This window comes from Mercenaria mercenaria, chromosome 15 (genome assembly GCF_021730395.1).
Source record: "Mercenaria mercenaria strain notata chromosome 15, MADL_Memer_1, whole genome shotgun sequence".
Taxonomy (NCBI): domain Eukaryota; kingdom Metazoa; phylum Mollusca; class Bivalvia; order Venerida; family Veneridae; genus Mercenaria; species Mercenaria mercenaria.
Window position 1 is genome coordinate 35,930,929 of NC_069375.1, and position 21,288 is coordinate 35,952,216.

At 36.2% G+C, this 21,288-nt stretch overlaps 1 protein-coding gene across 1 annotated transcript in view; it reads right to left on the reverse strand.

The window, feature by feature from the left end:
- The window catches only part of LOC123551073 (golgin subfamily A member 2-like), a 53,656-nt gene that overhangs the window by 4,745 nt on the left and 27,623 nt on the right, over window positions 1-21,288 (reverse strand). Inside the window, exons 2-19 of the mRNA XM_053524180.1 lie at window positions 19,805-19,868; window positions 18,929-19,063; window positions 16,793-16,894; window positions 16,520-16,613; window positions 15,480-15,586; window positions 11,546-11,685; window positions 11,098-11,158; window positions 10,537-10,710; window positions 9,775-9,882; window positions 7,078-7,165; window positions 6,074-6,215; window positions 5,270-5,462; window positions 4,726-4,839; window positions 3,842-4,000; window positions 3,306-3,425; window positions 2,712-2,850; window positions 2,172-2,248; window positions 1,404-1,506 (exon numbers count right to left, since the gene is read on the reverse strand). Of these exons, the coding sequence (XP_053380155.1) occupies window positions 1,404-1,506; window positions 2,172-2,248; window positions 2,712-2,850; window positions 3,306-3,425; window positions 3,842-4,000; window positions 4,726-4,839; window positions 5,270-5,462; window positions 6,074-6,215; window positions 7,078-7,165; window positions 9,775-9,882; window positions 10,537-10,710; window positions 11,098-11,158; window positions 11,546-11,685; window positions 15,480-15,586; window positions 16,520-16,613; window positions 16,793-16,894; window positions 18,929-19,063; window positions 19,805-19,868 (2,120 nt within the window). The remainder of the gene's footprint in view (window positions 1-1,403; window positions 1,507-2,171; window positions 2,249-2,711; window positions 2,851-3,305; window positions 3,426-3,841; window positions 4,001-4,725; window positions 4,840-5,269; window positions 5,463-6,073; window positions 6,216-7,077; window positions 7,166-9,774; window positions 9,883-10,536; window positions 10,711-11,097; window positions 11,159-11,545; window positions 11,686-15,479; window positions 15,587-16,519; window positions 16,614-16,792; window positions 16,895-18,928; window positions 19,064-19,804; window positions 19,869-21,288) is intronic.

Sequence of the window (21,288 nt, forward strand, 5' to 3'; positions counted from 1 at the left end):
AACAGCAACAGTCATACAGTAATGACTAACGCACACATTGTCTTGCAGAACATCATAGAAACAAAAAACCGCAATGTTTAGATTTCAGGTATTTTCCCAAACTTATATGGGGGATTTATAGGCACCAGTGACCACAGTATATCAAACTCAACAAGGCAGTCTGAAAGACAGCTATATCCCCCACCACTGTTATGGATAGTGAAAGGGTTGATGGTATTGGGTGGAAGCATTAAACATTCAAGTTGTGACCTTGACCTTAAGCTTGCAGGGGTGAATTTTTAATTCTGTACATTGTCTTGATCAGGGGAATATTAAGGACAAGTCAAATTAAAATCCTTCAAGGGGTTTAGGAGATACAGAGCAGACATAAAATGGGAGGCTCAAACCTTTGACCTTGAGTTGTGACCTTGACCTTCAGCCAACATGGCTGACTCATGAGTTCTGCACATCATCTTGATGAGGTGATCATTTGACCCAAGTTTATTGAAATTCCTTCAAGGGGTTTAGGAGATACAGAGCGAACATAAAATGGAAGGCTCAAACATTTGACCCAGAGTTGTGACCTTGACCTTGAGCCAACATGGCTGACTCATCGTCTTGATGAGGCAATCATTTGACCCAAGTTTCATGATTATCCTTCAAGGGGTTTAGGAGATACAGAGCAGACACGAAATGGAAGGCTCAAACCTTTGACCTTGAGTTGTGTCCTTGACATTGAGTCGACATGGCCGACTCATGGGTTCTGCAAATCATCTTCCGCAAATCGTCTTGATAAGGTGATCATTTGACCCAAGTTGCATGATTATCATTCAAGGGGTTTAGGAGATAGGGAACAGACACGAAATGGAAGGCTCGAACCTTTGACCTTGAGTTGTGACCTTGACCTTGAGCTGACATGGCTGACTCATGGGTTCTGCACATGGTCTTGATGAGGTGATCATTTGACCCAAGTTTCATGAAAATCCTTCAAGGGGTTTAGGAGACACAGAGCGAACACGAAATGTTACGGACGGAAGGACGGAGACTATTCCTGTATCTTTACTTGACTATAATGAAGTGTCTTGGTGACAATGGAAATTTAGGCTGGCTAATATTTTAATAATTTTAATTTTTCATATCGCAAACTTTTCCACTTATACAGTATATCAAACTACTGAAGCAGTTGATGAACAAGTCTAACGCATACATATTTAAGTGTCAGCAACAGTTTTTACATTGGCCATAAAAGATCACACTTTAACCACACTAAATCAACACATCATCCACTGAGTTTACAGTACACTTCTTCATTGATATACAACACCTAATGATTAATATTGTGTAAATTATAGCATCAACAATTTTGTAAAGACCGGGCAGCTGAAAATTAACCACACACCACTCAATTGAAACCTTATCATTACCTATAGTATCAGTTTCTCCCTGTAACTGTAGCACCAAATGTTCCAGCTCATCTGCCTTGTCTGTAAGGTCAGCCTTGTCTCTCATCACACGATTATATTTATCCTGTTATTGACAAAGTTAATGTGTTTAGAAATATGAATATTTACATCATAACTGAACATACACTTGGTACTTTACATTCCAAGAAGAACCTGTAATAATACTTAAATTAGTTTATACTAATTTATTTAAAGTCGCTTGTAAAACAAATTCTACAACTTGTATTAATCAATCTTGCCACCTCATTCCATTGCCCAGGTGATATGAGGGTAGAAAAGCAAGTTTCCCTTGTAATGCTGTGAACAAAGCAAGGAGTTACTGGTACCAGTTTTCACAGCTCTGGTATGATACGGCAAGGGAGCAAACCAACAACCTCCCTTACTTCAAGTGTGAGCTCATTTACTTGGCTACCAAGGCAGTATAAAGCCCATGAAAGGAATACAGGGCCTCGGAAAAATATTTACCACTTTTTGGATATACAAACATAATGGAACATTTGTAAATCATGCCAATTTAAGACACTATTCCTGTTACAAATTACAATGCATTACCACTACACACTATACAAATCTGCCTCGTTTGTTAAAATCTGCCCCTACTCAGCTTGCTTAGTAATAAAGATCAGTTCTAAGATACTCAGTCCACTTGCGATACAACCTGCATCGCTTTCAGATGTACAAATGTATATCCTTTTCCTGACTTTATAACAAATATACCGGTTGGCTTACCTGTATCATATCTGAGGCATATTTCAGTTTTTCGTACTCACTACGAGAAACCTTATCATTTTCTGCATTGGAAGCATCTGCAAATAAAATATTTTACATAAGTGAAATGTTTTCTTTTCTTTTACAAATTGTTATGTTAAATGACATTTAACATCAAAATACGTCCTCCCCAATTTCTACCAACAAGGGTAGAGCCACCAGCCTTCAAGAAGTCTTCGGTATGGCTTCTTTACATAAAGAATTCAACTTATTTTATCTTGGATCAATATTGGTAAGGGACAATTGACCTGGCATCAACAGTTGTAATACAAAAGTACATGTATACTATCAGAGGACCTCACATTTTTAACTCCTAAGGTTTAAACCAATAAGAAAATATTTCTAAATAAGGCAAAATAAAAAGATCTTTTTAAGAGCATATTCAGTATTAAAGCAAACAGCTGTCTTTCAGTGTATTAATAAAAGCACTATAAGTAGTTCTGATATGAAAGAGTGTTTGAAAAAACAAAACTAAAGTTTGCATGAAACAATGAAACATACTATTTTGTACAACTTCCTCCTGTAAGTCAGAGACCTTCACGCTGAGTGTGTCCGACATTTCTCTCTGTTTCTTCAGATTTTCCATAAGTTTGTTCCTCTCTCCCTCTAACTGTTGGATTGTGGCTTGCAGAGAATCAATCTGAAGGTCAAATACATGTAGTATGTAGTAAAATTATATACCAGTAATATAAACTTTTATGAGAATCTAGTTTGAAGAAAATTATGCAAAAATGACATTTTTCTCTCTTGGATTAGAATTTTCGTCACTTATATTACTAAGGTCAGATTGCAACTTTAAAGCTTTAATGATGGAGAAAGGCTCAACATATCCCCTCCCACTCAAATAATCGAGACAAGGGCAGACAACTGTACAGGCTTTCTTGTAGGGTTTAGAGTCACGCCGACATATTTTAGGTCACATGGCCACCTTTCTAGCTTTGATGATAGAAGAACACCAGCGGTGCCCTCTGGGACTTATTTCAAGCATGTGAAACCTACAACCTTCTGTAAGCCAGCTGGATGATTTCCTCACACAAAGAATTCTACATGACTTTCTGTATCAAGAACAGTTCTTCATAGTATAAGAAGTATTACCACATTTTCTCTCTGTGCATTCTCAACATTGGAATCAGGATTGAGGGCCTTTGTTTCTGTTGCTCGGATCAACATGGATCTAAGCTCACTGTTCTGTGTGGTCAATGCATCAACCATATCCTGGAACAACCAAAAAAATATTACTTCTTTCAAAAAGACATAAAACAAACTCATTCAATCCCTTTACTGAAGCAGCTGGTGAACTAATAAAGTAGACATTCACTTTTTTATTATAACCCAATACTGCAAAATCATTAATATACGTGGGGGACTATTTTTTGTGGATTCAATGGTTGAGTCAATCCTCAAAATTAAATCCCAACTAACAAATAAATTCACATTCATTTTATCCGTAAAATATGGAGTTCACAAATTCATATCCCTGCCAAATAGTTTTTCTGACCAAAACCATGAAACTGAAAACCTCTGATTTGTTTCTTGCAAATTTTAAGTAGAATACTAGCAAAACCGCATTTAAAAAGTAGAAAAGACGCCATTACAGACCTATGCTAACTGGAATTTAAAAGAAAACTTACCTGAGATGAATGTAATTCTTTCTGAAGAGTTTCTACCAGTTGTGCCTGGGCCTCATAATGTCTCAACCTATCCTGAATCTGCTCATGAAGTAACCTGGCTTTATTGCTTTCTACAGAGTTCTCCTGGGCAGATTGTAGCTCTATGTCCTTCTGTGATAGCTGGTGATAGAAAATTTATATCAATTCCACACACTGACATTTTATATATATATTTTTTTATGCAAACAGTCACAGTTTTATGCTACAGCCTTCTGGATGAAGAACCCATGTCTTCATACATAAGGGCATTATTTCAGGCACAAGTGGAAACAAGGGCAACGACTTTCTGTAAAGCCTGCTGGATGGCTTCCTTAAATTAATGAACCTAACCATTGGGAAGCTCATCCACAGCAGTGATAGGCAAAAGTAAGCAACCACCATTTAACTGTATAATATGATCTTGTGTTTATCCATTCTGCCTACTGTATAAACTATATATATACAATACAACCATACACTCAGTCTAAGTACTCTTTCTATTATTAGTTCTAACATTGCATATCATCCCCTGTCCAATGTTACCAATCTCAAAACTCCAGTAGCTTATTTCCAAACAGTTAGTTGATTACTATACTAGCTGCTGATTGGCTGTTTCTGTACTGGTAACTGACTGGCTGTTTCTAAACACAACCTTGAAAATACTACATCCTGAGACTGGACAGTGAACTTTGTTTAAAATATTTGAACCTGATGCTATTCCAAGTTTTTATCATGCGCTATTCTTTAATCAGAGTTACAATGTCAGTAAGTACAGAATTTGCCATTACCTTAAAGCATATTAGAATGCGACACACTTTATATGGTATAAAACCACTATAAACTAAGTATAAAAGCCACTACCATACCATTTCCCTGATCTCCTTCAGTTCATCTTCCTGTTGTGCAAGTTTGGTCATTAAGTCTCTGCTGCTATGCTGTTCTGTCTGTAACTGTGTCAACATCTCCATATTGTCATTGCTCTGAAAAAACAAAATAAAGAATGCTCATACTGTATTAGTACTGGGTTGTGAGGGACATATGCAAGGATGATGATGGGATCATAAGATTTGTAGAAGAGGTTTATACTCACCTGCTTCTCCCTTCTAAAACTTACTCAAGGGGAGTGGTGGTTTAGTGGTTAAGGTGCAGGTCACTCAACCCGGGAATTGTGAGTTTGAGCCTCAGTGGGGTCACAACCACTCCTTCTCATATGACTCCAGTACTGGTTTTCCGGGAAGCCATCTTGAGAGTGGTTCAAATATGCTTGAAGCTTTTATCACAATCGAGCTAAAATAAATTTATTCTAAACTAATTTCTGGGATGCTGTCTGAAGGTCACATATATCTAACCATTTTGGTATGTGATACAAAAGAAATGTTTTTGAAAGCCCTATCACAAATTCTTCCATACCATTTTTACAAATCCATTCTGTAGTTCTGCAAGTTGTTGTTTCAGGTCCCTGTTCTGTGTGAGAGCTCGACTCAGTGCTGTTTTATCACTCTGTATGTTTTCTAGGAGCTCCGCCTTGTCTCCAGCAAGATCTCCCAGCTCCTCCAACCTCGTTTCTAACTCTACAAGCTTGCCCTCCTTCTCTTCTAAAAGCCTGTTAACACAATATATAAAGTCAAATATATTTAATATAAAATATATCTAATATTTACTTAAATTAAAAAGTAGCAATTATTCTCTTAATTTTAATTAGAAACAGCAGGACTGTAAGGCCATTATAACTGGCATGACTCCTAGCATGTCAATCAAGATGCTTAAGTTTCTGTAAGTACCTACAGCAGAACTTTTTTCCAGACTGAAGGTATTTTTTCAAACTTTAATTGTTGAGAAGTAACCTATGTGTCAATTCAGGAACTATTTCAATAGGGCTCCTAATTAGAAACACCAACTTTCTGCAACCTTGAAAGGCTTCCTCGCATGAAACATACTGTCTTTGAGGTAATAAAGCAGGTTTGGAGACCAGTCTCAGAATAAAGCCTTGCAAGTAACAGTCAACCTCCAGTTTGTGTTCAGAAACAACTGACCAAAGCTTGGCTTTAAATCCTTTGACCCTAGCAAGGCTTGCAACAGATGTGTTCATGTGCCTAGTCATCAACTTTAGTATCCATATCCTTAAATTTTTGAGCTGGGTAATTTGGCAAAATTAAAACCATGTAAATATTACCCAATCTACAGTAGAATGAAACTTTTCCAATATTCTCATACCTGCTCAACTGAGAGTTATCTCGTATCTGAGCCTCATGTCTCCCTGACAGATCAGTATACTCTGTCTGCAACTTCAGCACTTCCTGCTTCAGTTCTTCCTGTATGGACTCATCAACCACTGGTCCCTGGCTTGATATATCTTCTAAAATAACAGAAAATATATAGCATGTACATTTGATTGTTTTTTTTTGTTTTAAGTTAGAACGAAACAATTTCAGGTCATATGATGACTTTTTGGCTTATATCGGGGGAGGACGACCCCAGGTATCCCTTCATGTGTTATTTCAGATGAAGATGGACACCCGAGTAAAACCACAGACTTTCCATTAACCAGATGCATGACTTCCTCAAATGAAAGAATTCTACACCTCAAGTGAGATTTCCAAACCACAGTCATTAGGGGCAACTGATATGAAGGCAACAAATAGAGGGCAGATATTTTATTGACAAACAAAAAATCAATCAAGGTATGTAATGGCAAAGTAAGCCTTGAAGTAAAATGACATACCTGACGCTTTGTTTTTATATTACTTCAGTGATTAATTTGAAACTGTCAGTTTCAGATAACCCTGTTCACCAAATAATTTTTCAGCTAAAGAAAAACAACAAAACTTGGCTGAGCCTTGGGTTGATAAACCTTTCTCCGACTTGCTGGATAAACTTCAGTTCAGAAAAACAGTTACCTAACATACTCTATAATTCTGGTCTTACAGGGTGAAATTCCAAACAAAACCCTAGGGGTCACAATTTCACAATGCTGAATAACATTCCAATGATGTCTGATGACCCTAGATAAAACACATTTTGAGATATGTACAACACAAATATGGACAGACAGACAGTTGTACAGACATGGCTTAATCCAAGTGCACCCCCTCCCCCCTCACAAACAAATTGGGGTTTTGGGTGGGGAGTGGGAAGGGGGGACACAAAAATGTTAACAAGTACATAAGATCATAAACCTATCAGTTCTAAAATTCAAGAAAGTAGAAGTATAAGCATACCAAGTTTCCTCTGTAGTTCTATGACAGCTGCCTCCATATCATGGTTCTGTGTCACCAGTTTCTCTCTGTCCTCTGTCAGCAATGTTAACTGCAAATTGATAAGCAAAATTAACAGCACTAACAAAGTACAAGAATATCTGTGAAAATACAGTACAAGTCAGAATAACTTTAGCTGATGTTTACGTATATATGCAGTACACTTGAAATTCTATGGACATCTTCACTACAACTTCCCAACATAATCTATAGACAATTCTTACTGATAAATAATCAATAAATGGGAGGTGTCTCCTTTTTGAATGCAATGGATGTGACTAAGTCACTGTGTGAAGACAGACCTTGTCTAGGTCAGCAATCTATGCTTGTACAAATACACACACAATAAATAAGAGCTGTGACATTGTGCTTGCTTATGTTGGACTGTAAAAACTTTTCTCAATATAAAACAAGAGGACCATGATGGTCCTGAATCGCTCATCTGTCCCCACATGACCCAGTTTTGAATTGAGGATGACGTCGTTTTTTTCTATTATTTGACATAGTGACCTAGTATTTGAGCTCATGTGACCCAGTTTTGAACTTGACCTAGATATCGAGATAAAAATTCTGACCAAGTTTCATGAAGATCCATTGAAAAATATGGCCTCTAGAGAGGTCACAAGGTTTTTCTATTATCTGACCTAATGACCTAGTTTTTGAAGGCAATTGACCCAGTTTCGAACTTGACCTAGATATCATCAAGGTGAACATTCCGACCAATTTTCATGAAGATCTCATGAAAAGTATGGCCTCTAGAGAGGTCACAAGGTTTTTCTATTTTTAGACCTAATGACCTAGTTTTTGAAGGCACTTGACCCACTTTTGAACTTGACCAAGACATCATCAAGGTGAACATTCTGACTAATTTTCATGAAGATCCATTGAAAAATAAGGCCTCTAGAGAGGTCACAAGGTTTTTCTATTTTTAGACCTAATGACCTAGTTTTTGACTGCATGTGACCCACTTTCGAATCTGACCTAGATATCATCAAAGTGAACATTGAGACCAATTTTCATGAAGATCAATGGAAAAATATGGCCTCTAGAGAGGTCACAAGGTTTTTCTATTTTTAGACCTAATGACCTAGTTTTGGACCGTACATGACCCAGTTTCGAACCTGACCTAGATATCATTAAGGTGAACATTCTAACTAATTTTCATGAAAATCCATTGAAAAATATGGCCTCCAGAGAGGTCACAAGGTTTTTCTATTTTTAGATCTACTGACTTAGTTTTTGACCGCACGTGACCCACTTTCGAACATGGCCTAGATATCATCAAGATGAACATTCTGACCAATTTTCATGAAGATCCATTGAAAAATATGGCCTCTAGGGAGGTCACAAGGTTTTCCTATTTTTAGACCTACTGACCTAGTTTTTGACCGCACGTGACCCACTTTCGAACATGGCCTAGATATCATCAAGGTGAACATTCTGACCAATTTTCATGAAGATCCATTGAAAAATATGGCCTCTAGGGAGGTCACAAGGTTTTTCTATTTTTAGACCTAATGACCTAGTTTTGGACTGCACGTGACCCAGTTTCGAACTTGACCTAGATATCATCAAGATGAACATTCTGAATAACTTTAATGAAGATCCATTGAAAAATATGGCCTCTAGAGAGGTCACAAGGTTTTTCTATTTTTAGATCTACTGACCTAGTTTTGGAAAGCATGTGACCCAGTTTCGAACTTGACCTAGATATCATCAAGATGAACATTCAGACCAACTTTCATACAGATCCCATGAAAAATATGGCCTCTAGAGAGGTCACAAGGTTTTTCTATTATTTGACCTACTGACCTAGTTTTTGAAGGCACTTGACCCAGTTTCGAACTTGACCTAGATATCATCAAGATGAACATTCAGACCAACTTTCATACAGATCCCATGAAAAATATGGCCTCTAGAGAGGTCACAACGTTTTTTCTATTATTTGACCTACTGACCTAGTTTTTGATGGCACTTGACCCAGTTTCGAACTTGACCTAGATATCATCAAGGTGAACATTCAGACAAACTTTCATGAAGATCCATTGAAAAATATGGCCTCTAGAGAGGTCACAAGGTTTTTCTATTTTTAGACCTACTGACCTAGTTTTTGACCGCAGTTGACCCAGTTTCGAACTTGACCTAGATATCATCAAGATGAACATTCTGACCAACTTTCATAAAGATCCCATGAAAAATGTGACCTCTAGAGTGGTCACAAGCAAAAGTTTACACACAGACGGACGCACGGACGACGGACGCTGCGCGATCACAAAAGCTCACACTGTCACTCTGTGACATGTGAGCTAAAAATTCTGCATCTATATCCTCAATTAATAAAAATGCATAAACCATGTTCAAGATTCATTACAGCTTTTTTTAAAAATTACTTTTAGTTAAAGTTCTAGAAGTGCAAAAGAGCATAAATACTGTCCAGATATTGCTACACGTCTTACTAAACAATGGGGTACCTGATGAAATACTTTTTTGAAATCTGTATCGACTAAAATGTTTGAAGTATAAGTCAACTAGAAAAGTAAACACTAAGCTGTACTGACAAACATCTTTTCGAAATTCAGCAAACCTAAGTCCAAAGTGCCAAGTCTGAGACATCTTCATAAGTTATCAAGCAAAAAGTATTGTTGTAATAACTTTTGTTACCTGTGATGTGAGCTGGCTATTTTGATTTTGTAATTGTTCCATATACTGTTTGAACTGTTCTGTAAGTTGATCCTTCTCTACAGATACCCTCTGGAATGATTCTGCATACTGAAAATATAAACAAATCATTTAGATTTTTAAAACATTTCATTCTCATAACACTTATTACTATCTGTAAGGGTAGTGCTCCTATAACCTCATGCACTCTAAGCCGGTGCTCTACTACTAGGCTACTACATAATATTTATATTAAGGTGACTGTTGACCAGCTCTGATTCCATAACGGAACAATTCCTTGATTTTTTTTTTTTTAATTTTGTCGAGTTTAACATCACACCGACACAATTATGGGTCATATTCCAGCTTTGATGGTGGAGAAAGACCCCAGGTGCCCCTCCGTGCATTATTTCATTACAGGCAGGTACCCCGAGTAGAACCACCGACCTTCCGTAAGTCAGCTGGATGGCTTCCTTACATGAAGAATTCAACGCCCCAAGTGAGGCTCAAACCCACATCGGTGAGAGGCAAAAGATTTAAAGTCAGCAACCTTAACCACTCAGCCATGGAGGACCCACACAGTTCTTTAATAACTTGTTTACAAAATATATTAAGTAATAGCACTCCCACAGCTCAATCCTTCTCAGTTACTTCTGAGAACAAATTTGAAATAGGCTAATTTGAAGTTTGCATTTTGAGACTGGTCCCAAAACTATATCCAATTTTATACAACTGTCTACTATGACAGAATGAATGAAAAACTACCTGCTGTACTTGTGTGGTAAGACTGTCCCGTTCTTGCTGAAGTTGCTCAACTACCTTCAATGTCTCCATGCCAGACTCGTTTTGACTGGACAACTGCTGGCTATATAGTTCTGCCATTTCTAGCCGCCTTTTCAGATCGTCAACACTGTGCTGCAATCCACTGCACTCAGATGTCTAAAAGAGAGAACAGGAAGATGTGCCTACTTAACCAAGTCATATTTGCTCACCAAAGTTGGATGATACTCACTGGGTCTTTTCAAATTTCAAAGATCAAGCATGAGCTGAAGACTATAAAAATTAAGTGAAGACAATTACATAACAACAATTTAATTAGGTATTTAATTTTCAAATTCAGTGTAACAGAATTACTTTGGACAATGTGCCAAAACTTGACCCTAAGCTGGTTTGAATTTCTGGCCACTGAACTAAATAAGATCCATCTTTTCAGAGAGACACATTATCTTCAGCCCTGTGAAAGTTAAGCAATTAATATTTTATTTCAGTGAAGGTGAAGCAATAGAAGTGTCAACACTATCATCAAAATAAAAGTAAATAGTTTACCTTTGACTTTAATTTCTCTTGCACCTCTGATGAAGTTTGCTTCAATTCTTCCTGTGCTTTACTGAAATATCAAACATTTTTAAAACTGTTACAACTGGCGTCAGTTACCATGATAATATCACAGCTAAAAATGTTTCACTGTGTGCTTATACATATCTTTTTATAAAATGCATCTATCAAGTTTATTTAATTGCATAACTAACTTTGGACTTACTAGTTTCCTTTCATAACAAATACTCTGGAAATACTGCACTAATGAAAAATAAAACATCACTTTGGGAATTTTTTTTCTTTATTTTTGCATAACAAATATATAACTCTGTTAAGGCGGGAGATTAACGCTCTATTAAACTATCACTTAAGGATCTCTACTCTGGCACAATAGTGTGAACTTTGTTACTCATTTTGGACAGTAAGAATTCTGTATTTTTTTTTTAAGTAACCCAACAACAATTTGGTCATATTTCCATCTTTTAATATGGAGAAGACAGGTGCTCTCCTGCATTTTTTACAGGCAGGTCCCATGTAGCCAACCATGTAAGCAGCTGGAGTACCTTTTGAAACAGCCAGTGAGGATTTAAAAACTATCTAGTAGAGGAAAAGATTAATTTGCTAACTTAACACAGTGGAAGATGCAACAGCTTAATATTACAAAATTATATTAGTAATAATCCCAATCAATCTATCATCTTCAGCATTTTAAATCACTTTCTTTTTATTGCTGAATATAACGAAATCAATTAGAAATATCTATACAGTATTAAAAAACACGCCTTCTGGTGCTAGACGCTCCATCGATTTTTAATTGTAATACAAGATCAATTGTGTCTCTGCCATTATTTTTCGGCTTGTCTATGTAACAAGGCCATCAATTCTTGCAAAAAGCAGGAATGACTCAGTTTCTTGATGACAGTGGTCATTATATGGGAATACTGTTGCAATTTTAAAGCAATAGCTTGTAGTATGAAAAATTATAAACATAATATTAAAACCCAAAAAAATTTAATTGCTAATATCAAAAGTGTACAATTACTTTACATTGCAAATTGACTAGGTTTGATTTTGCACTGCTTACTGTCTGTACAGAGAACACATTATTATGTGAACAGTAGTTAAAATTTTTCAGAAGTGACAATAGTGTAACATGATATTTAATAAAGAAAAGTTTACCTATGAAATCTTACCAGAATTGAATTTTCTAATTTTCCTTCAAAAGCAACATAAACTTGCAAAAATGGCTCAGGATCCGAGTAATATAAATGTTTCTTGCTGTTACATATCTAGACCTAGATGGACACAAGTTTGCATTTATAAATGCACATACTTTTGATCAGAATATTGGATTAAATATTCGTCTGACAAATCATAAAAAGCTATGAAACCAATGAGTAAACTGACCTTTTCTAAGTGCAGCAAAAAAGTGAAGGACAAGGTAATTGAACTCTGGTGCAAAAAGCAAGAAGGAAGTAAATTTGATTCTTGATAGTATCAGGGTCTCGCTGCAATATGGTGAAACAATGTATTCCATATTTGACAGATATGATTTGTAGTTTTAGGGGATTAATTACCAACAACAATTTAGCAAGAAACTCCCATCTTTTAATAATAAGTACAAAAGGGCCTACATATTTCCTTGGGTCAGTAAACAGCAAATGTATTATTTCTGCTATACCAGGTGTATTAAATGCGTGGTTAAGGGTAAGGTCAATTTGACAGACATACGCATTTAGGAGAAAAACTCCCTTAAACATATAAATTAAACCAGAAAAATACGCACTCACAAGTGACTGCCTTATGCCGTACAACCATTCAATTATACAATTACTCTCATTTCTTTATTTCAAAAAAAATAAAAGATTATACAGTATAAATGACAGATATTGAACAATAAAATGGGTGACATAACAGAAATATTTTAAAAAGTTCTAAGGAAGAATTTTTCTATGAAATACACATACAGATCATTTACAACAATACTTCCAACAAGCACTGCTCATTGAGAAACTATGGCTCAGGTAGTCTCTGACTGTTATATTAACATTATCTTTGCCTTGGATCATTAGAAACCCTAGGTAACTCGAGCATGTCTTGCGACTGATCTATAGATTTCTTGCTTTATATTATGAATATGAAAGCACTTACATAATTTAACACTGAAAATGATGTGATTCTATTCAAGTCTCTAATCAATAAACACAGGTATGACAATAGCTCAAACTGAGAACTCTCTGCTAAAGTGAGCTAAAAAACTGAAAACAAGGTAGAACCATTGGTGGCAAGCAGTTTCAAGAAGGAAGTAAATCTGATTTTGATATAGTCAGGGTTTCAGAAATCTGCAAATTTATTGGCAGCACAATGGGCTACCGAAATTTTAATCTGGTAGCCCGAACATTTAAGTTTATTTGGCAATGGCCATTTGGGTTTATTTACTATGTGCTTCTATACTACAGTGGATGGAATGATTAAATTATTAGAGGTTTCATAATTTTAGCCATACGCACATTGTTATAAATTTTGTTCTCTTAAATAGCAATTATCATTACTCCTTTTTCTCATTTTAAAAGATAAACTACATGTTTTTAAACTGAGTAATTTTATCAGGAGTACTCCTGATAGTTATTGCAACATGGCAATAAAAAAAGGAATACAAATCAATTTTTATAAACTTGCAAATTCCTTAGAACTTACTAACTTAGAGCTGTATGAATTGTAATTTATCTCAAAATTATTTAAAGTTGATTCTGTCTGATTCTAAACATCTGTCTGGTTTAATAAACGGACTGGAACCGCGTATATAACGTCTCTCAGTTTCTTGGCACTGTGTATTCACTTATCCGAATTTATGTTTGTCCAAAATTCTGTATACTTTCTGATATTTTGCTAAATCATGGTCAATTTTTTTGCATGTTAGGCAAGTATTTAAATTGAAAAGCATAAACAATCAGTGTAAGCACTAAACTGCTTCAAAATCAAATATCTGTTCTTTCTGATCACTCGATAAATATTGAGGTCAGCGAAACCGAAAGTACACTTTGGCAGGTTGTGCTAAAATGACGTAATTTTAAGACTGGTTTGCATATTGTTTTAAACAATACCGATCAGCGACTTTGTTATTGGATCAGTCTAAAATCACTTGTGCACGTTTTTGTAAACATTTGCCTGCGGGTACGATTAAACGGTTAATTGTTTGCTGATTGTGACAGTAGGTGGTAAGATAATTAACGCCTCGGGAATGTATCTCTTGATAAACAAGGGGATTATAGACAACTATCAAAACAAGAGCTCGTCGAACACGAAATGCCCCCCTTGATGCATTCAGTAATAGCAAAATGAACAGAAATTATAAGCTCACTGTAAACAGAAGTTCTACCATTCTGGTTTAATCTGACCTTGACATTTAACCTATTAACCTAACAAGAGATTACAGAGTGATCTTGGCGCCATCCACTGAGCCATTTTTGAATGTTCAAAATTTCAAGACCAGCTCAAGGTCAAAAACAAGGTCAAATTTCATTTCAGTACAAAACAATGTGTATGAGGTCCAAATTTGAAAGCTGTGGCTTGAGAAATGTGAAAGCATGTCACTAGATCTATTTCTGCTGGTCATGGCCAACATAACTATCAATTTTCCTGACACTAGGCCTAAGCATTCTTGAGTTATTGCCTGGAAACCATTTTACTGTTCCTGGTCACTGTGACCTTGACCTTTGACATACTGACCTCAAAATCAATAGGGGTTATCTGCTGGTCATGACCAACCTCCCTATCAATTTTCGTGATCCTAGGCCTAAGCATTCTTGAGTTATCATCCAGAAACCATTTTACTGTTCAGGGTCACTGTGACCTTGACCTTTAACGTACTGATCTCAAAATCAATAGGGGTCATCTGCTGGTCATAACCAATGTCCCTATCAACTTTCATGATCCTAGGCGCAAGCGTTCTTGAGTTATCATCCGGAAACCGTTTTACTATTCAGGGTCACTGTGACCTTGACCTTTGACATACAGACCTCAAAATCAATAGGGGTCATCTGCTGGTGATGACCAACCTCCCTCTTAACTTTCATGATCCTAGGCCCAAGCGTTCTTGAGTTATCATCCGAAAACGGATTGGTCTACATTCCGACCGACCGACCGACATACCGACATCTGCAAAACAATATACCCCTCCTTCTTCGAAGGGGGGCATAATAATATTTGAAGACTAAATTATTGATTTCCTGGCTACTCGATACGGAGTTTCAAGGTAGCCCGGCAGGCATGCTCTGAAAAAATTTAGTAGCCCGACAGAATTTTCTGGTAGCCCCCAGGCTCCGGACATGAGATTTCTGAAACCCTGTTTTGATACAAGCAGAGATTTTCTACAAATAAGGTATTTTTACCTGTTCTAACTTCTGACTAGAATTTGATGATGTTGATAGACTTCGTTCTAGATCAGCTACTCGCTGCCTAGATGTTTTCAGTCGACCTGTCAAGTCTTCAACCTCACCTGTTACAAAAAAAAGTACAGATATGTAAATATTAAAAAAGTTGCCAATAACGATACTTTGTACATGTATATCAACTTTACACAAGACTAGAAATGAGTCTTATAAACATGTGCACTACCACAAAAAAGCTGGCCTGGAACAGTGAACACTGGTGCTGGGACGATTTCAAAATTTTGAAACCAGTTAATCTTTTGTTTGAAATCAAATCAAACCGGTTAATCAGCCGCCATATTGAAAATGCTGTTTTCTTTACTGACAACCGTATAAAGGTACTTCCAGCAGCTGGCTTCATTAGAAACTTACAGACTTTATCGTTTGCAAGCAGTGTGACAATTAATAAGTCATATTTTGGTGTATTTTATTTTAAATATATCACAACAGGCAAATCCGAGACTACTGATTATGTTCAATTGATGTGTTTTAGCGGAAATATACTGTGGATCTATGTGCTAGTCAAAGATATGTATAAAGTACGACTCGTAATGTTTATTGTTTGACAGCGATTACCGGTTTTGCAAAATTGAAATCAGTTTCGCCTAGTAATCGAATCGCATCCGATTAACCGAGTAATCGTCCCAGTCCTAGTGAACACAACTATAGTTCCTTTCAAAAAGTCTTCAACATATGATGGATATTTTGAACATGTTAAGGACAGAATAAAATTTGCTTCAAACTAACTAATAATCTTGGCAAACTTGACTCTCAGACCAAGAAGATAAGATGGAAAACGGAAATGTTCATATGTTTGTCCTTTTAGCTTTAAAGGTGTGGAAGGTGAAATCAATATTCAAAACCAAACATGTATGCACTGAAATGCATCCAAAAAAATAGCGCTTTACAAAATTTAAAAATCAAATTAACTATGATGATATCTAGGGTCAATATACTTTTATGCTGACTATATTATATAATCTTATTATGAACCAACTTACCTAATCTCTGTTCAACAATTTTATGTGACTGTGATAACTGTGACTGCAATTCTGTTTTTTCTGCAACTAATATACCTATAGTCTGTATATGTACCTGAAATGTGGACATATTAGTAGTATGTACTTATATGTACCTGAACACAGATAAACTTATGTACAATGTACTTTGTATTTCTACTGAAGGAATAAATACACCAAGATTCTGTGCTAAGACACAAATACTGTATGGAGCCTCTATAACCTACATTAAGTAACTGAACCAGAAAATCTTACCTGTAATTGTTCTTTAAGTGGCCCTAGTTCTTTATTTACTCGCTGTTGTGTTTCAGATCTTTCTTGTTCAAGTTGAGATTGTACATTTAATGCATGCTGCCGCTGTAACATTAAGGTATATATACCAATTAAATACATTCCTGATACTCAATAATGAATCGGGCAAAGCATGATTTTCAATCAAATACTACAAGATAAATTCAAAACTACCACTGCAGATATTAGTTGTATAAAGGTTACTGCTTTAAAGAAGGGAACTGAAGGGGATGTAGTACTGTTAACCCAAGAGAGAGAGAGGAAGTACTTGCTCTTTAGTGCTTTTCAATTTAAAAAAAAAAAAGTTTTCTTTTTTTTGGGCTGGGTCTAACATCACACCTGAACAATTATTGGACATATGGTGACTTCCCATTTTTGACAGTGAAGGAAGACCCGAGGTTGCCCTCAAAGCATTATTTCATGTACAAGCGGGCACCTGGGTAGAACCACCAATCTTCGATTAGCCAGCTGAATGGCTTCCTCACATGAAAAAAAATTCTACACTCCTTGTAAGGTTTTGAACCCACAGAAGGAGCTATTTGCTCTTTACTTAGATGTTCAGAGTTATACCATATGGTTCAATGCTAAATTGTACTTTTAAATTTTGTTTTTTATCTACAGCCAATAATAAATTGCCATACCTGAAACCACAGGTGCTTGGCGCATTACCTGGTCTGAAAACATTATGCCCCCACCCCTACTCTTCAACCCCCCATATACCCCCTCTACAACCCCCATATGTCATAAATAAAGCTAAAATTGTGTTAACATGTTTTCATAAATTATATTTTAAAACACGTAATTTAAGACCATGCTCAAGGGAACCGACCAAAAAATGTGCGAGTAGCTGCGCATTTGAAAGAACATGTACATTTTTTTGCATTTTAGACACCCACCTTCTAATGTTTATATATGTCATTAGAAAAAAAAATTCAAAACGTTGTGACAATGTTATAACATGATATTTGGATGATACAGTCAAAACTCAGTATCTCGAATTTCAAGGGACCCTGCTTTTTATTTCGAGATAACCGAAATTCGAGTTATGAGGAGGGATGTATATGGACGAAATGATGGAAAAAGTTGGTTAAGTTACGAAAAGATTTAATAAGAAATAAAAACTTGATGCCGTGTATACGCTTTGGGCACTTTACGCGTACACGGTTCTGTACAGTTTGTGTTCATCAAAGTTTTCAGTTTTTCGAAAGAATAAAAATGATATTAACCTCAAATGTTTTTTTGAGGCAAGTTTCCTTTTCGTAACATGTTTCTCTCCCGGAGGATTGACAGCATTTCGATCTGACATTTTAGACGAAGGATGCTTTCCCCAAAGAAGTTATTTTTTTACAGTCTCATCGAGATTACCTCTAATTAATCCTTATTAAAGATCCCACCTGTTCAACTAATGAATTCATTTAGTTTAAATTAAAAGCAGTTTTCATAACGTTTCAAAAACAAATGATCGCTGATTAAGAAATCTAGTGTTTACATCAAACAATTATCATTATGGCACGTGCAAACAAGCATGACATCATCTCACTTTGATAATGGCCGTACCTTTGATATGTCGGCATCGCGGCTTTCTGGTTAGGCAATAAACATGAACATGTGTTAAAAACCAACCACATTCACCATGAACTGTGTGAAATTTTACCGCATATTTTTCTCACTTCGACTTACCGAGTTTACAATGCACTTGAATTTTATTGACGGTACTGAAAATCCCTTTCGACATATCCGGAATCTCGGTAAGTCAAATTTTGATGTAACCGGAGTTGAAGTACATATGAAATGAAGGAAATTTGACGGGACTTGAAAATTTCTTCGACTTAAGCGGAATTTCGAGGTAAGCGAGTTTGAGATACCGAGTTTCGACTGTATTTGTATGTGACTGGACAATTTTAGTGTTCAATTATTACTGGGGGGTTGTAGAGGGGGTATATGGGGGGGGGGGGGGGGGGGGAGGGGTGGGGGCATAATGTTTTCGCACAAGGTCATGCGTCGAGCACCTGTGACCTGAAACTTGTACAACCTTTGAAAATTAACTAAACACACTTTGAAATGCTTACAAATAACATTTTCTGATAAAAGCAATCTTACAATTTGCTCATTTTGAATGTTTAACTGCTCATTTGCTTGAGAGTGTTGAGCTAATAATGCAGCTAATTCCCGATTTCTGGTTTCTAGATCAGCTATATCAGATTGACACTGTTCAGCTTCAAATCCCACAGGAGACTGAAAATATATATGATGTTCAATATTAGGACATGAAAATAACATATGCTCTTCAAAACACAACATAACACTTCAAATTCAATAGAAAAATACAACAGGGGCTTGCAGTACTGTAAAACTTGTGCAAGTTTAAAACCTGAATGACTGTGCAAAGCTGTAAAAATTGTCAACAAATCTATTTTTTTGTAAACAAAAAGAGGCAGACTAACAAATGAATATTGAAATTTTCACACACAAAAAAAGATAGATTTAATAAGCAAAATAAATATAAAAGCTGATGACAGCCTCCCTTTACTGATGTCTCACTACTGCAAAGGTCTTTTTAGATGAGGTAGGCCATAGTGACCTACATCACTCACCAAAAGACACATTTGTAGCTTGAAAAAGTATGGTAGAGTGACAGAAAGAAAATATAACTGAAATCAGTTTCAAATTGGGCTGGCAATTCGGACAGGAAGATTTTTAGTTTCCACTACTACACAAATAAGATTTTTTTGTCTTGGTGGTGGAAGGAGGTGGGGTAGGATTATTTCTAAAGCTTATACTATGTACATATAGGCAAAATCTGTGCTCAAATCCTGGTGACAATGTTTTCCAAATAAGTGAAATAATCTGAAGGAATTTAGTAGAGAGTCAACAAATTAACATTTAATTTAAGCCAGAAGTTTCTGACAGGAAAATTCTCAAAGATTTTCAAATAATTGTTGTACATCAGTTGGAATAACAAGCCAAAATAATTACCTCAGCTAAAATTCCATTTATCTGTCGAGACAGTTGCTGCAAACTTTCTGTGGAGGCTGTTGGTCTGGAAAGAGGAATGATATTTTAAGCATTTGATAATTCAATAAACAGATAAAAGAGTATCAGTACAAGAGATTTTCTTTTGACATTGATCAATTTACATTGAAAAGACAGGTGAAGCAGCACATTTGTAATCTATCCAACTTTAAAGTTAATTTAACCTTTACCCTCCTAAATTTCTAAAATGGACTGGTCCATCATTCAATCTGGGCAGCACCACTTATTATTCAAAGGGGTGTTCACTGAAAATTTACTGACTGAACAGCAAACAGTGCAGACCATAATCAGGCTGCACGGACGTGCAAGAGGATTTTGGTCTGCACTGGTGGCAAAGGCAAAATCACTTGCCGCCAGCAGGCTAAAGAGATCCCACTTATTATAGGCACAAAATTTGGTTAAAATAAAAATATCCTGCAACAGATAGATTAAAGAAAAATTCTAGCTTTTTAATCAATGAAAACTAATTCAATTTACCTCGAACAAGAGATCACAGAGTGATCTTGGCGCCCACCATTGAGCCATTTTTGAATGTTCCAAATTTCAAGACTAGCTCAAGGTCAAAATCAAGGTCAAAGTTCATTTCAGTACACAAAACTGTGCATGTGGTCCATGCATGTGGTCTAAATTTGAAAGCTGTAGCTTGAGAAATGTGAAAGTAGGTCACTAGATCAATTTCAAGGTCAAAGTTCATTTTGGTACACAAGACTATGCATGTGCTTCAAATTTGAAGGCTGTAGCTTGAGAAATGTGAAAGTAGGTACTAGGTAAAAATCAAGGTCAAATTTCAATTCAGAACATAAAACTATCCAAGTGGTCCAAATTTGAAGCATGTAGCTTCAGAAATGTGAAAGTAGGTCATTAGGTCAATCTCAAGGTCAAAGTTCATTTCAGTATACAAAACTATGCATCTGGTCAAAATTTGAAGGCTGTAGCTTCAGAAATGTAAAAGTAGGTTACTAGGTCAAAATCAAGGTCAAATTTCATTTCTGAACACAAAACTATGCATGTGGTCCAAATTTGAAGCCTGTACCTTCAAAAATGCGAAAGTAGGTCACTAGGTCAATGTCAAGGTCAAAGTTTGTTTCGGTACACAAACCTATGCATATGGTCCAAATTTGAAAGCTGTAGCTACAGAAATGTGAAAGTGGGTCACTAGGTCAAGATCAAGGTCAACTCATGTCAAAGTTCATCTTGCCACTCAAAACTATACATGTGGTCCAAATTTGAATGTTGTAGGTTATGGACAAGAAGATTCTAAAAGTTTTTCCCTATATAAGTCTATATGAACCATGTGACCCCCGGGGCCGGGCCATATTTGACCCTAGGGGGATAATTTGAACGAACTTGGTAGAGAACCACAAGGTGATGCTACATTACAAATATCAAAGTTCTAGGCTTTGTGGTTTGGACAAGAGGTTTTTCAA